Source organism: Homarus americanus, unplaced genomic scaffold (assembly GCF_018991925.1).
Source record: "Homarus americanus isolate GMGI-L3 unplaced genomic scaffold, GMGI_Hamer_2.0 scaffold25827, whole genome shotgun sequence".
In the NCBI taxonomy this organism is placed as follows: Eukaryota; Metazoa; Arthropoda; class Malacostraca; order Decapoda; family Nephropidae; genus Homarus; species Homarus americanus.
In genome coordinates this window covers 1,191,634-1,208,608 of record NW_024738300.1, presented here as the reverse complement: position 1 = coordinate 1,208,608, position 16,975 = coordinate 1,191,634, and the positions used below count along the sequence as shown (strand labels likewise).

Below are 16,975 nucleotides of genomic sequence, written 5' to 3'. Positions count from 1 at the left end.
ACATCCTTGTAAGTAGTAGGCAGCTACCAAACAGGGAGGTACGACCGCCTGGGAAGATATTGGAAGCATAATGTATATTGTCTAATAGTAGACCCTGCTGCCATATGGCATTACAAAAATTGTGACTAAGTCCCAGGCAGCGGATATGACTTTCTGCCTCATTTACACACAATTGCAGGGTTTCAATTGTTTCTCATACTATGACAACACAACATACATTTCGCGTTTCTCACTATTAATCTTTTTTTTTCTTTATGGTTCTTGATTATTATTATTATTATTATTATTATTATTATTATTATTATTATTAATATTATTATTATTACATTTTCGCCCCCCAGGCCCCAATGTGGGTCAATGACCTCTGCCCGGGTGAGCTGATCCCCATAAAACCGAGAACAGAGATCTTGGTTCCTCCAGGAGAGGTGGAAGCCACGGTGTCTCTGTTGCCAGAAAAAAGTGGGAGGTGTTCACATCTCCGTCGGTGTCGAGGAGAAAAGCTTCCCACCCATCAGAGTACATCGTACAACGACTCGGGTCAAACTTGTCGACGTCCAGGCACTGGACGTGGGCTAAACAGGCGGAGTGGAACCTGGTCGAACACCACAGGGCCGAGCATGGCACCTTCTGGAGCTGGGGATGAAAAAGCAAACATGAGAAATAAAACATTGGTGCAGGGAAGAAGAAAGGACTACAGACGTCTCTCTCTGCCACCAAAACCCTAGCCAGACAATGAAACCGAGTAACGACTCGGTGCGTGGGCCTGGACGAGAGAAAACAGAAACAGAGGGTGATTAAAGAGGGCCACCTACGTGGGGAAAACAAACAATGAAACGACGCCCTTGATGAGAACCACCATACAAGCAGCGAAATAAAGAAGGGGGGGGCGCTAAAACATGTAAACAGGGAAAAGCAAAATGCCTGAAAATGGCCGAAGTCAGGAGGGCACCGGCAAGCCCAAACAACACATAACCAGCAACACAACCCTCCCCCCTCCTAAAGAACTAAGAAAAAAACATCCTGACAAAATGATGACTTAACAATGGACAGGTGATGTTAAGTAACAGACACAAACGAATTGCGAAGAAGTTGAAACAGGAGCAGTATTGAACGTCTTGCTGCACCTTATACGGCGCATGCAGTAAGGAGCTCTTCTGCACAGGTTACCCATTCTCTCAAGTTTTTTTTTCAGTTTTTTACTAGCTAGTAGCAGCCTAGACTATTCTAGATGTGTCTTTTTGAGGGCCTTTTCACCTCCTAGGGTGATATCTTGAGGTCTAATATAGCAACGTGCAGTAGCTGAAGCTCTACTCAATATATATATATCTCATGTAAATCCACAATGAAAACGTGGATATGATAAATCTGGATAAAATCACACGGGAAAATGGAAACAACGGAGTACCTTAGCTTTCGTCTTTATTCAAGACATCTTCAGAGGCAACTGGATTACATGGACAGAGAGAGGCTTAAATATACAGGGTGACCTTAAAGACATGAGGTCAGGTCATAATGATGTCATCCACTAATCCCCACACCAACACACACGTAGAGGAGCTTAAGAGAAGGGGGGTGACGTGACTAGTCAGGTCAGGTCAAAAATAAGGGACCCACAAAATAACTATCATACATCTAGATCAAAGGTTTTCAAAGCATTTTTAACCTTGGGCCACTGACAAATAAATTTATGTAACATATTATCAGTTTTGAACTGACCATCACTAAGGTTTATTGATTTTAATTCCTTAATCAAACTAGCTTCAACCAGAAGTCTTTCTGTGACACAAGATGATTTAAATACTTCTAAGCTTTTTCCCAAGCAATGGGGTGATTATTATTCCTAACATGAACGAACAAGGCACTGCTTTCAGATGCAGTTCTGATATTAAACTTATGTTGTTTGATTCTGAGCTGCAGTGTTTTTCCTGTCTGTCCTACATAATTACAATTACATTTGCTACATGGAATACAATAAACACTTCCATTGACATTCAAACTTGGGCTATTCCTTATTAACATATTGGTAATGGTTGAGTCATACTTGAAAACAACATTAATATTTAGAAGCTTGAGGGACCGAACTAACGGGACAAATTCATTACGATAGGGCAGAGTCAAAATATTCTTAAGTGTAGGAACTTGCTTGGTTTGAGAGGAATGAAAGGATTTTTTAGCCCTTTTAAAACAACAATCAACAAACACAGAAGGGTACCCGAGTTTCTGTGCAATGGAACGAATGCGTTTCAATTCATCGTCAATAAGTTCAGAGTCACAAATACGCAGACATCTTAAGAACATAGCAGAATTAACTGACATTTTGGTAGACTCCAGGTGATTCGATAAAAAGTGAATGAAACTGTCTACCTTAATGATATTGTCCCAAGTATCACATTCAAAATTGAAAGAGAAATAAATGGATCCCTTTCATTCCTTGATATGCTTATCATGAGAAATGGCCAAAACTATAAATTTAAGGTATATAGAAAGCCTACAGAGGTAGACAGTCTGCAACTGCCTAACTTATTAAGTTAGGCAGTTGCAGACGTTCTAATCTCTCTGGGTAACTGAGATGCCGTAGTGCAGGCACCACTCTTGTATCTGGTGCCTTTGAACATATTTAATCAACAAACTGTCTCTAGCATATCTCGGGACCAGACGGGGTGACAGTACTCCAGACGGGGAAGCACTTAACTCTTGAAGAGCGTTATGATGGGAGGTGACCGTCTAGATACCTGAACGACCTTCTTATAAGAACTACTAGTTTACTTGCTTGATTCACCTTCTTATAGCAATGGCCATAGAACTTCAGTTCGGTATCAACATACACATCCAGGTTCTTTTCACATTCGCTCTCTATTAATGCAGTTTCTTCATCACGTTAGTACATGTGATATATGACCCCTACCGTTGGTATGACCTAGGTGCATCCTCTTACACTTCGTGAAATGAGCTGTGAACTGCACTGTGTAGACAGTGAAGCACCACAATCATTGTGTCTGCTTCCTCTTGCATGGAGCTCAGTACCTCAACATCTTCTGAAACTGTCTTCTTCCCATCAACTCTCATAAGACAGGTACACTTGTCGGCACAGACAAAGTAGATCTTTCTACCTAGTAGTTTCTGTGCAATTTGTCCTTTTTCCATTCGTTCAGAAGGAAACAAGTAAGGGTTTGCTTGTTTTTGTCATATGGAAAGAAACATTTCGAGTCTCTTGGAATCTTTGTCATGCGACCTTTGATCAAAAATGCTGTGGATGAACCTCTTAGATCTTTTATTACTCTTGATTGAGAGAGGATGATAGGAATCGGTAATATAATCAAAACGTGGTTCTTTTGGAAGCTGTTCACATAGACTTTTTAATAGTTCCCCAAATGTGGTAGGTACTGTTACTTGTGCTTGGAACAAAGTATTCCCATCAAAGACGTGGCTCTTTTTGTTTTCAGGAGGCTTTTCCTTTGTGTGTGTTTCTCCTTCCAGCAGGTGCACATAAATATATATTATTATATATACAATATATATAACATTATAAGAAAATAAACAAGCTTACTACAAAACCTCGAAATACTTTGAATTTATGTCACCAAGGTGCAAGTAACTTGGAAACATATAGACTAATACACTAAAATGACTGTAATAATATAAAAGACTAATAATATAATATTAATAAGTATGTTATAATATAAGAATATGAATATAATTAAAATTAATATAATAATGTAATAGAATATTACAGTATCATCAACCCATTTAGAACGGATCAGATTTTGGATAGTACCTAATTTCAAACGTGTAGTGTCGACACACCCAGATGATGATTTTTAGCTGACAACCTGAATTCAATACCTAAGATGTTCAGTGTATGGGAATCACAATTCCATAAAATCCCCAAAGGAGGGGGGGAGCATACCCTTGGTAATGACGAATACCAGCTGTGGGTACCCATCTTGGATAGGCCACCAGTGAGGCATTTACGCTTGGACTGTCGTGAGACACATGTGTCATAGTCAAGCTTGTGTGTGTGTGTGCTAGAGCACAGGGTGGTGTAATGCGTCTAGTGTGGCAGCACAGCTAGCTTCCTCTCGCTGCCTGCTACCGCTGCTGGCTAGCCCTCGTGGCGAACAGGGAAGCAACTTGCATAAGTCTTCCCCTGCCAGTACACAGCCTCTTCACCGTCAAGACTCCTGCTGTGGCTCCTCGTGGCAACACACGGTAACTGGGTGCCTCGTGGGCCCAAGGAAGACCAGCTGGGGATCTCGGAATAGCAGTGGGCTCCAGAAGGACGGCACTTAGGCCCACTGGCATGTGGATATGTCCTGGCGCCTATTAACCACTGCCCCGCTGCTTTGCGGCTACACCTTGGTAGGTATAACGCTACAGGAGTAAACCCCTAACGAAAAATCTGTGGTGGTGCCTCGCATCAGGCAAACCTGCTTACAGAGCTACAACAAGACCACAACGGTGGTATAGGTGGAAGGGGTAACCACTATGGGAACCCAATGTCTGCATCGGCGGACGAAGGCAGTGCATGATGGACAGGTTACTAAGGAGAAACCCAACAAACTGGGCTATCGGCAGTCCACTGCAAATATCCCACTTCCCAGTCGTAGTAACACTTGCACCAATGGACCAGGAAAAGAGAGAGCCAAGATGTGTAATTGCAACCTGCTCTCCTTTCTTACCACCTAAATAGACTCATGCACATCATTCCTCCAGCTCATCATACTTCTCATCATCATCAAAACCCCTATACCCCCAAAAAGTCCGATGGCAACGAACGAGTCGCGACAGCAACAGACAGAGATGACTGCCGGAAGTGTCTCTAGTCACAACTTCTGCACATGGGTGGCACAGATACGATGGTCGTTTATGCACTGGGATCTAGGCAGCAGTACAATCCGGTCTTGTCTGTGAGACTGACTAGTCTTTTCGAGGAGCTACTATGTTCACCCCACATGAGGAGCGGGCTAGAAAAGGTGCCCTAAGCATATCCTGACTGGGCAACCAACCTGACTGGGCAACCGCACCCAGGAGGGTTAACTCTATATGGTTGAAAACACAATAATAATCATAGATCAGAACAAAAACAAGCTCAACAACCTCTTATGGTCGCTGCATTGGATGTCAGGACCATTCTGGATACTGGCACAAATGAGCATCCTGAAAGAAGAACTGCCCTTGAGGCAAAAGAGCTGGCTAGGTATAACATCGACATTGCAGCCATTAGTGAGTCCCGACTCCCAGAAAAAGGTCGTCTCACAGAACGGAGGTCTGGTTATACCTTCTTCTGGAAGGGTAAGCCTGCTCCACAGAGAAACTGTATTTATAGAGTTGGCTTTTCCATCCGCCAATGTATCTTACGCAGGCTAACTGAAAAGCCTCATGACGCCCAGAGTTCTACTGAATCACTCACGTCATACGCCCCAACACTGGATGCAGAGGATGATATCAAGGAGGCCTTTTACGCCGACCTCGACAGAGTGCTAACCTCTATCCCAGAGAAGATAAGGTTGTGCTCCTTGGTAACTTGAATGCCAGAGTTGGCAGAGATGATGACATTTAGCAGGGAATCATTGGGAGAAATGGACTAGAAAAAGTGGAATTCAAACGGCCTACGCCTCCTCAGCAAATGTGCTGCACACAACCTTACTATCACCAATACCTTGTTTAGGCAGGCAGACAAGCTCAAGGATTCGTGGCAACACCTACGCTCCAAACACTGGCATGTCATTGACTACATCATTGTCAGAGAAAGAGATCGCCTAGATGCCCTCATCAACCGAGCCTTGCGTGGTTCAGACCACTGCGACACTGATCATCTGCTCATCAGAGCCAAGCTCTCACTTCACGTCGCCCCAAAACGGCGAAGGCAACAAGCCACCAGAAATGTTTCAACACTAAGTGTCTGGAGAATCCAGCGGTAGTACATGCTTTCAGAGAGCAGCTCGAACATGGGCTGATAACCAACCCGGCAACAACCAACCCAAATGCCAGTGCTGAATGGGTTTTCTCGACAGTGTCATGACAAAGACCTGCAGAGACCCTCGGCCAGCTCGAAAGAATGCACCAGGACTGGCTTGATGAAAATGACTCTGATACCTTCCGCAGGAAGAAAACGGCGGCCCAGCGCAATCTTCACAAACTAAAGAATGACTGGTTTAAAAATATAGCATATGAAATGCAAAATCTTGCATGTCAACACAGGATGCGTAAGTTTTTCAATTCCACGAAAACATTTTATGGACCAATCACTCATGGCGCAGCCCCCCTAATGTGAATGTCTTGACTACCCAGCAGATCCCTCAGCATCCAGAGCTGACCCATCTCATTTATCTTCTCATCCTGGATGAGGGAACTACTGCCATCAAACAGGTGAAAAATAACAAAGTCTCAGGGCGTTGATGGAATCCCAGCCGAGATGATTAAAGTAGTAGGACCTCTGTTTACCAGCCGTCTCCACTCTCTCTTGGAAAATATATGGGAAAAGGAGGAAATCCCAAAACTCTTAAATATGCCTCCACCGTCAATATTTATAAGAACAAGGGAGACCAGTCAGACTGTGGCAACTACCACGGTATCTTGCTGCTGTTTGTAGCTGGCAAGATTATCACCTCTTCCTGAGGCAGAAGACTTCCTTCCAGAATCTCAATGTGCCTTTAGACCATCCTGTGGCACCACTGACATAATGTTTGCTGTCCGCCGGATAAGGGAAAAATGCAGAGAACAGCGTTGTGACTTGTACATGGCCTTCATCTACCTAATCAAGGCCTTAGACTCGGACCCTCAGCCGTTTTGGCTGCCCACCAGAATTCATCGCCATTGTGAGGCAACTCCACGATGGCACGAACGGCAGTGTCCTGCACAACGGCACCCAGTCTGAGTTTTTGCCCATCCAAACATGAGTAAATCAAGAATGTGTACTGGCACTAACTCTCTCTTCCAATTTCTTAACTGCCTTTCTTAATTGTGCTAGTGCCAATTTAGCCAGTGGGGTGGACATTCAGTACCGGATGAAGCGTCCTTTCAACATAAAACGACTCCAGGCAGGAAAAAAGGTGGTCGGCAGCTTCCATTACTGAACTTCAGTATGCAGACGACCTCCTCCTTGTCGCTCACACTGAACGCGACCTACAGGAGATCCTGAATACCTACGCAGATGTGTATGCACACTTCAGCCTTGAGGTAAATGTACATAAGACTCAGATTTTGTTTCAACTTTCCTCTGGTTCAGCCACACCTCCACCATCCATCCAGTTTAATGGTACTACCTTTTCTAATGTTACTCACTTTCAGTATCTCGGCTCCCACCTGTCCAGACAATTCGGACATCGATGTAGAGATTCAACATCGGATTAGATGTGTGTTAGGTTCTGAATAATAAGTTCTAGATACAGGAGAGAACACAAACACCTGTATAGTTTTGTAGGTTCGGTTTACTGGATAAGAGTATGTACACAAAGGGAGGTAGCACTCCTCAGCTAGGCTCCTTGTCAACTGCTATAGACGACGTATGGCAAGTGATACATTAGCAGCTTCCATACGTCGCCAGGCACATTAATTAAGCATGTGGGATATGGTAATAACATTGCCACACGCTGCTAGCTAGGCTGAATAAATAATACATAAATGGAGCACATACATAATATACATACATAATATATAATCCAGCATACATAATATACATACACCTCCCTCCCCCCTATACGCTCATAGCAAAGTCTTGAGCGGACCTTTTCTTCTGGATCCGTTCTGAGCGTCGAGGGACTTCATCACTGGGAAGGGTATGGGACTCAACACTGGTGGCGGGGCCAGCAGAAGGCATTGTTACGGGGCGGAGAAAACGGCGGTTCCTCCACCACACACGACCACTGGGTAACCGCACCTGGTAGTCCCGTGACCTACCGAGACCCATGACTACGCCTACTTTGTCCCAACGTAGGGAGGTCGGGTCCTGAACACGGACTTGGGTGCCGACACTCAACCTGGGGAGAGAACGGGCGTGGTCGTTGTAGCGGGCGACGACGTCCTGAACACGTTCGGCGGCTCGGCGATCACAATCCTCTGTCTTGGCCTGCCACTCCTTGGAGAAGGATTGAGGGTGAGCAGGGACACAAGAACGAAGGGGGCGTCCATACAAAACCTGGGCAGGGGAGCGTCCGGTGTAGTTAGGTGTGTTGCGGAGTTCAAGAAGACCCCGGTCGAAGGCCTCGCAGTCAATGTTCCCAGAAGGGGCCACCTTAAGGATGAGGTGCTTCAGGGATTTGACAGCAGCCTCAGCGTGGCCGTTGGACTGCGGGTAATGGGGCGATGACAACACATGCCGGACTCCCCATCGGTCAAGGAACACAGCAAAGTCCCGGCTTGTGAACTGAGGCCCTCCGTCGGTTCGCAGGCGTACAGGAACGCCCACGTCACGGAAGTAGTGGCGGAACTTGCTGATGGTGGCGGCAGACGTCGTGTCATTACCGCACTTGATGACAACCGGCCAACCAGAGAGACGGTCGACGATAACGAGGAAGGACTTTCCTGACACACAGAAAAAGTCGGCCGACACAGACTCAAAGGGGCGGGTGGGGTTGTCGTCACTCATGAAGGGTTCCTGCTGCTGGCTGGGTTGTAGTACTTGGCAGGGCTCACACGCACGGACAACATTGGAGATGTCGGAGTTGATGCCGGGCCAGAACACAGTCTGTCGTGCACGTCGTTTGGTGGCCTCAGCTCCACGGTGACTGTCGTGAAGGCGAGCCAAGACGTGGGGACGTGAGGCAGCAGGGACAACTACACGTGCTCCGTACAGAACAAGGTCCCCGTCGCAGTAGAGTTCATCGCGGAGTTTCCAATACGGGAGCAGGGTGTTGTGAAGATCGTAGCGGTTGCTAGGAAATCCATTCCTCACACACTCGACAAGTCGGACGTAGGAAGGGTCATCTCGGGCCGCTGTTCGAAGGTCCTCCATTGCCTTGTCGTCATCTGGTGACAGGTCCGAACGAAGGGATTGGACGGCATGGAGAGTGACCACAGTCCTGACGGAAAGAGCGAGGTCGGCGTCGAGCACATGGTCTTCTGGAGTAGGGCGGCTGACGGGAGAGCGGGATAAGGCATCAGGGATGCAGAGCTCCTTACCAGTACGATACTGCTGTGAACATGTATGCCGAGAGCTTCTCTTTCAGACGCTGGAGGCGAGGGTTCTCAACGGCGTCTAGCGTGTAGTGGTTGAGGATCGGGACAAGCGGGCGATGGTCGGTCACTAGGTGAAAGTGTTGCAGGCCTATGAGGTAAAACCTGCACATGGACATCGCCCAAACCACAGCCAACAGCTCCAACTCAATAGTGGCGTAGCGCGTCTCAGTGTCAGAGAGGAAACGCGAGCCACACTGGACGAGCCGGAACTGCCCTCCACCATGATCCTGCAGTAGGGCGTATCCCACGCCATACAAGCGTGAGGCATCTGTCTGCAGAACTGTCGGCAAGGCTGGGTCAAACGTGGCGAGGACAGGTGGACGAGACAGGGCCTGTTTCACTTGCTGGAAGGCCTTGTCGTGGTCGGGGGTCCACAGGACTGTCCTCTTGGGGCTCATCAGGGGGCGAAGTGGTTGAGCAGCTGCGGAGATGTCCGACGAAAACTCTGCTAACTGGTTGACGAGACCGATGAAGGACCTCAAGTCGGTAAGGTTAGCAGGGGTGGGAAAATCCGTGATGGCGCGGACCTTTTCCGGGTCAGCTGCGATACCATTCCCTGAGAGGGTGTACCCACAAAAGTCAACTGAAGAGCTGGCCAGAACAAACTTGTCGGCATTTAGGGTAATGCAGTGCTTCCGGCACCTGTTGAGTACCTCGTAGATACGGCAGAGGTGATCCATATAATCCTCGTCGTACACGAGTATGTCGTCGACCACTTTCACGCAGTTTGCCAGACCTTGTAGAGCCATATCACCTCGAAGACAGAAAGCGTCTCCTGTAGCGGCGAATCCCATGGGGCCACGGCAATAACTGTAACGTCCATGCGGGGTGATGAAAGTTGTGAGTGGTCGGTCTTCTTCGGCAAGCTCTATCTGCCAGTATCCACACAGGGCGTCCATCGTCGTGAAGAAGCGCGCCTTCGGGTTCACACTGCGTATAGCTGCAAAGGGCGTGGGAGAAGGGTGCGCAGGACGAGACACCTGGCTGTTGAGCTTGGAGAGGTCAGTGGTGATCCGAACACCACCTTTAGGTTTTGCGACGACAACCATAGGGTGACACCATGGAGACGGGTCATCGCCGGTTGGTGCAATAATTTCTTGGGCGACCATGGAGTCCAGCTCGTTTTTGACCGCCTCGCGGAAGGCCAGGGGAACCAGTCGAGGGGTGTAAATAGCGAAGGGCTTCGCGTCGTCCCTCAGGTGGATCCTCATGGAGGGACCTGCCATCTTCTTGAGAGGCTTGGATTCCAGAGCGGACTTGGTCACCAGAACGTCGCTGAATTCCTTCAGGAAGTACTTCCGAGCATCCGAAGGAGAGGTGTCACTGGCAAGAGGCAGGGGTAGGGCGGCAGCAGGGTCGTTGCTGCTCCCTTTTTGCACCTTGTTGGCGTGTTTTACCTCAAGAATAGGTTTGGGGAAGTCCTGGGAGATGATGGCCAACTCTTGACAATGTCTGTAGGACAGCAAAGGAGTCGGGACACCGTTATGCACATCAATCCAGGCTTGACACGACCTGTTGCCAAAGGTGACTTGTGCTTGGAGTGAACCCAGGGCCGGGGTCATCTGTGAACCATCTGCCATAAAGCGGAGATCCTTGGGGGGCGGTCCTAGATCACTTGGAGAGAGCCCCAAGCATTGCAAATGCTGGGGACCGATGACTGTAGCATCAGCGCCGGTGTCGGGCAACATCTGAAGACGGGATGACACACTGCGGTAGGTCACAATGACACTGATGTACTGGGGGACTTTGGTCCTGGGACGCGGGGGGGAGCACACATTCCTAATATGGCTCGAGCGTTGTCCAGGGTCGTCATGCTTCTGATTGGAAGACTGTGGGCGGCCCTCTCTGGTGGAAGGGAGCTGAAGCTTCCGCCGACGCTGTCCCTTGGGTTTGTTGGAAGGGCAACACTTGTCATAGTGGCCCAGACGACCGCACACATTGCACTGGACGCGTTTGGCTGGGCACCGTACTGTGAGTGACCAGTGGCCCTTACGGTCACAACTGTTGCAGGTAGACTCAGCAGCTGGACACACCTGTGTTCCGTGCTGCTTACCACAGTTGTTACAAAATGAACCGGGCGTGGACGTGGTGGGCGAAGGCGTAGGAGCAGACTTCTTGTCCTTCTTGTACCGGGACACAGCGCGTACAGCTGTAGGGGGAGCACGGATGGCAGAGGTGGCACACCTGGCAGCCTCATAGGAGCGACATATCGTCAACACATCCTGAAGAGAAGAGGAAGAGTCGAGGGAGGTGAGGCGTTGGACAAGTTCCTCGTCCTTAACACCCATCAAGATCACCTGCTTCAACTGGGTCTCCTCGCACTGCTGGTGGTGGCCTAGACATATATCTACCTCTTCCGAGGCTCTCTTAAGACGTACATAAAAGGCATCAAAAGACTCACCCTCCATTTGTCTGCAGCTAAACAGTTCCCTCCTGCGCAGAGCTTCATTCTGCTGTCCTTTGATGTGCCGTTGTAGAATGTCCAGTACCTCCTCTACAGACAGCAAAGAGGTTGGGGGTACCTGCAACGTATGTTCTAAGACACGCTGAACTTCCAAGGACAGGCACATACGCAGCTGGATGAGTTGTTTAGGCTGAGACAAACTCTGGAGATCCACCATTGTAGAATAATCAGCCCACCGTCGCCGCCATTCACGAAAAGTCTGGAAAGTCACATCAGGCTTCAAGATGGGCGGTGTTTGAGCTGCTGCTTTAGGTGGGGCTGGGGGGCGTGAAGGAAGCATTGATGAGGTATCTGAACCAGTCAGTACCGAGGCAGTGTTAGAGCCAGGGGCTTGGTTAACAGTGAGGCGAGATATCAAAGCTTCAAACCGTGCACTGTCTTCCAATCTCCGTTGGTGGTCTCTCTCTGCCTCTGCTTGCCTTCTGTGTTCATCCGCCACACGTCCATGAGCTTCATCCTCGCGCCTCTCATCTCTCATAAACTTCATTAAAGCAATTATCTCTGGAGACAACGCTGAATATTGAGGTGAAGGGCTGCACGATGTTGTGGGAGCTGGAGCGTCGTGGCCGGCCTGGTCATCCATCTCTGCGGGGCTATCATCCGCCTCACTCATCCGGGCGGCGCTGGCTCCACGGCTACGTAAGGCACGAGACATAACTACTTCATCTGTGTACTGTGTCTTAAATCAGTGTTGACCGGTCAGCCCGTCGTATCAACAAGATTTCAGACAAAAAAATTAATTAAATACACAGATAAGTAGGTTATATATATAAAATATATATAAGGAAGCCGCCGGTCAGTGAATGTTAGTACATGTATGTGTGTGTGTGTGTGTGTGTGTGTGTGTGTCCCGGGCAGGGAGAGCGTCTCGCCGGGAGGGAGAGGAGGGAGGACGCGCAGTCAGTCCAGTTACCCTCTCGACGCGGTCAGAGAAGGGTGCACTGAACTCTACTCCTTACAAATGCCCGGAACATGCCGTATACCTTGGGAATCCTTTAAAACAAGGTCACACATGAATGGCACGAAACACACAATGCACTAAACACTTCACAGAAAATCACTGTCACTGACACTGCTCAAAGTTGCTAAATTCTTCGAGGACGGGTGGCGGTTGGCGGTTGACACAGGGCAGGAGTCCATAAGCCGGCTTTCCACAAACTTCGCACTATCACTCGTAATCATCCAGTAAAACTACGCACTGCACCATGTTAGGTTCTGAATAATAAGTTCTATATACAGGAGAGAACACAAACACCTGTATAGTTTTGTAGGTTCGGTTTACTGGATAAGAGTATGTACACAAAGGGAGGTAGCACTCCTCAGCTAGGCTCCTTGTCAACTGCTATAGACAACTTATGGCAAGTGATACATTAGCAGTTTCCATACGTCGCCAGGCACATTAATTAAGCATGTGGGATATGGTAATAACATTGCCACACGCTGCTAGCTAGGCTGAATAAATAATACATAAATGGAGCACATACATAATATACATACATAATATATAATCCAGCATACATAATATACATACAATGTGCATATCAAGCTTTTGACAGACTCCATACCCATGTCTTCAGCTGTAGGGAGCTGAAATTATCGAGAAAGTTGTACGTATATCGAGCAGTGGTCCTCCCTACCCTGTTATATGGCAGCGAGACATGGGTCACATACAGGAGGCACCTCAAGGCACTTGAAAACTTTCACCAACCTAGTCTACGTTCCATCCTCCGAGTTCGCTGAGAAGACAAGAAAACAAATGCAAGTATTCTTGCTGACACCAACTGTAGGTGCATCGAGGCTACCATTATCCATGAACAACTATGTTGGACTGGCCATGTTACCTGCATGGTCGACAGTAGACTGCCAAAGCAGCTTCTTTACAATCACTTAACGAATAGTAATCGTAATGCCGACGGGCAAAAAAGTATAAGGATAGTCTTAACACAAACGTGAAATAGTGACAAATCGCCCCTTCTCACCTGGGAGACGCTTACTCCACACCATAACGCTTGAAGGAGCACCACACGAGATGGTGTCAGTACATTCGAATTAGCCCTACTGCAACCGAGGCAGAAAGGCGCCAACGCCGGAAAGACGCTGCCGCCGGCCCTCCCACGCTAGATGTAGCCCTCCACATGTGCAACATCTGTGAACGGCCATGCCAGTCACGTATCGGACTCTCTAGTCTCCTCAGAGCCAACCAACGAAGGTGACATCCTTTACAACTCATATTATTTCATCACAGATGGATGAACGTCATACTCGATTCCGAGTAACAGATTGTTACATCGGGCGTTTATTTTTGTTTCATATGTGAATACAGAGTGTATTTTTCTAAACTGGTGTTTGTATGAATTCCTCCCAACATCTAGAAGGCTTAACACATGAGTTATGAGTCCTTATTAGGTGATTGAAAACTTATTTGCGGGAGCCAGGCGGCGGCTTACAGGTTTGCATGTGTGTTTATCACCTACAAATGATATATTTTCCTATAATATGGAATGAACTGTTGAAATATAATTGAATCGACGTAATATGTGTAATAAACTAAGAGGGATAAAGGGATAAAGTGACTTTCCAGACTACTCTTTTTTGCTATAAAAAATATATGTAAGTAACAAGATGCACCAGATTATCACTGTTTAAAAATTTTTTATTATCTTTATCAATCAATCTTGGCCACAGGACTGGACTGAAGAATAAATATATTTTGTGCAATGTGTTGCAGGTACAGGTATGTTCGGGCACCTGACAAGACTTTTGGCACTATGCTGAAGATGGTCATCAGTATGGTAAGTACGGACATCGTTTTCTGGTGTGTTATTTTCGAAATCAAGTAAACATGATCCATCCTAGCACACAAAAGTTAAAAACATTAGACATATATTCTATTAAAATGATTCCATCCTGTCACCTTCCGTAAGTTTAATGACAAACATAGTGATCACTTATAAATAGATTGGCATGTCAAAAGGAACGTGTACTTTTTGCTAAAATTTATCAGTGCCTGTTGATTCTCACAGGAGGCACACCTCGCTTTGGGTCCTTTTGCTGTGAGTGCTAGCCGCTCGCAAATAGTGGACTTTACGTGGCCACTGAATATCGCCAACTCCATAATCGTGGCAGGCAGAGGACTGCCGGAGGTGGACCCATGGGGCTTCCTGCTGCCTTTAGCGCCGATGGTTTGGGTTATTTTATTGACTGCGCTGCTACTGGTGTCTACTTCTGCGTTCCTGTTATTCTCATTTTTTTGTCTGAAAACTTTTCATGGACACACTTCTTTGGCAAATTCCTTTCAATTTGTTCGTGTACTCTTACAACAAGGTAGGCTCTACATGTGTATATATATATATATATATCTTGATAAAATCACACGGGAAAAGGGAAACAACGGAGCACCTTAGCTTTCGTCTTTATTCAAGACATCTTGTGTATATATATATATATATATATATATATATATATATATATATATATATATATATATATATATATATATATATATATATATATATATATATATATATATATATGCAAGTAAATCACTGTAGGTGCGCGTGATCTAGGTATATGCTGATAACCACAAGGAAAGAAGAAAACACGAAGTTCCCAAGCGCTTTCGTGTAATTCACATCTTCAGGGGTGAGTACAGACTAGAGAGAGAAATACAAATCAAGGTGTATATATACAGAGGAGGGTGAGACCAGGTCCACAATGGTCAGGTATTAGGTAATGACCCTACTAATCTTTAAATAGCACACAACGGTTGGTGGTCAGGTCAGATGGTCAGGTGACCCGGCCTTCTCACCTGGTTACAAATCTTCTTAATTACAAAATTGTCCAGCTTGTACATGCCGTTACTCAAATTCATATATATATATATATATGCTGATAACCACAAGGAAAAAGAAAACACGAAGTTATGAGTCCTTATTAGGTGCCCTTAGCTAAGTTGTTTAACATGTCCTTAAAAACAGGTGTAGTACCAGAATCCTGAAGGATAGCGAATGTAATACCGATTTTCAAGAAGGGGGATAGATCACTATCCTCTAACTATCGCCCAATCAGTCTAAGATCAATAGTAGGCAAATTACTGGAAGCAATCATTTCAAACTCTATTCGAAATCACCTGGAGAAGCACCGATTGATCAATGATTCCCAGCATGGCTTCACAAGCGGACGTTCTTGTCTAACTAATCTATTAACATTCTTTTCATCAGTTTCCAATCGGTGGACGAGGGGCACAATTATGATGTGGTATATCTCGACTTTAGCAAAGCCTTCGACAGAGTCCCCCACGAAAGACTAATTAGAAAGGTAGAAGCTCATGGCATCAAAGGTAACATCCTTAAATGGATTAGGGCGTGGTTACAGGACAGGAAACAGAGAGTGAGCATTAACGGCACTAAGTCCCATTGGAGCAACGTCACAAGTGGAGTTCCCCAAGGCTCAGTACTTGGACCATTATTATTTATTATATACATAAACGACATAGATATCGGCATAGACAGCAACATAAGTAAATTTGCTGATAACACTAAAATAGGACGTGTTATTAAATCTGACGAGGACTCAGCAAAACTACAGGAAGATCTAAACAAATTTTTCGAATGGTCTGAAAAATGGCAGATGAAATTCAACGTGGACAAATGTAAAGTACTCAGTATAGGAGATGTAAACAGGGAAACCAGATACCAGATGAACAACGATGCCATAGAGAAATCCGACTGCGAGAGAGATTTAGGAGTAATGATAAGTAGGAACCTTAAGCCAAGTAAACAATGTGTTTTTGCTAGTAACAAGGCTAATAAAGTACTTGGGTTCATACAAAGGAGTGTTAGTTACAAGACTAGCGAGGTCATCCTAAAACTGTATCTTGCTCTTGTGAGACCACACCTGGATTACCCAGTTCAGTTCTGGTCACCATATTACAGAATGGATATAGAATCATTGGAAAGAATTCAGAGGAGAATGACATGACTAATCCCGGGCATTAGGAACCTTGAGTATAGAGACAGGTTAAAGCACCTTAATTTGCACTCCCTCGAGAGATGTAAAGCGAGGGGCGACCTGATAGAGGTGTATAAATGGAAGTCAGGGCTAAACAAAGGGGACATTACAAAGGTACTCAAACTATCCAACCAGGAGCGACCTCATAACAATGGTTTTAAATTAGACAAATTTAGATTTAGGCGTGAAATAGGTAAGCACTGGTTTGGAAACAGAGTTGTGGATGAATGGAACAAGTTACCAAATATCATCATTAACTCGAATACGCTGAATAGCTTCAAACATAGCTTGGATGCTTATATGAGCAATAGGGGTTGGGTGTAA

At 46.2% G+C, this 16,975-nt stretch overlaps 1 protein-coding gene across 1 annotated transcript in view; it reads left to right on the top strand.

Annotated features, from left to right (window-relative positions):
• LOC121873907 (glutamate receptor ionotropic, kainate 2-like) overlaps positions 1-16,975 on the top strand; it is a 56,017-nt gene that overhangs the window by 23,459 nt on the left and 15,583 nt on the right. Inside the window, exons 6-7 of the mRNA XM_042377786.1 lie at positions 14,370-14,433; positions 14,665-14,965. Coding sequence (XP_042233720.1) covers positions 14,370-14,433; positions 14,665-14,965 — 365 coding nt within the window. The remainder of the gene's footprint in view (positions 1-14,369; positions 14,434-14,664; positions 14,966-16,975) is intronic.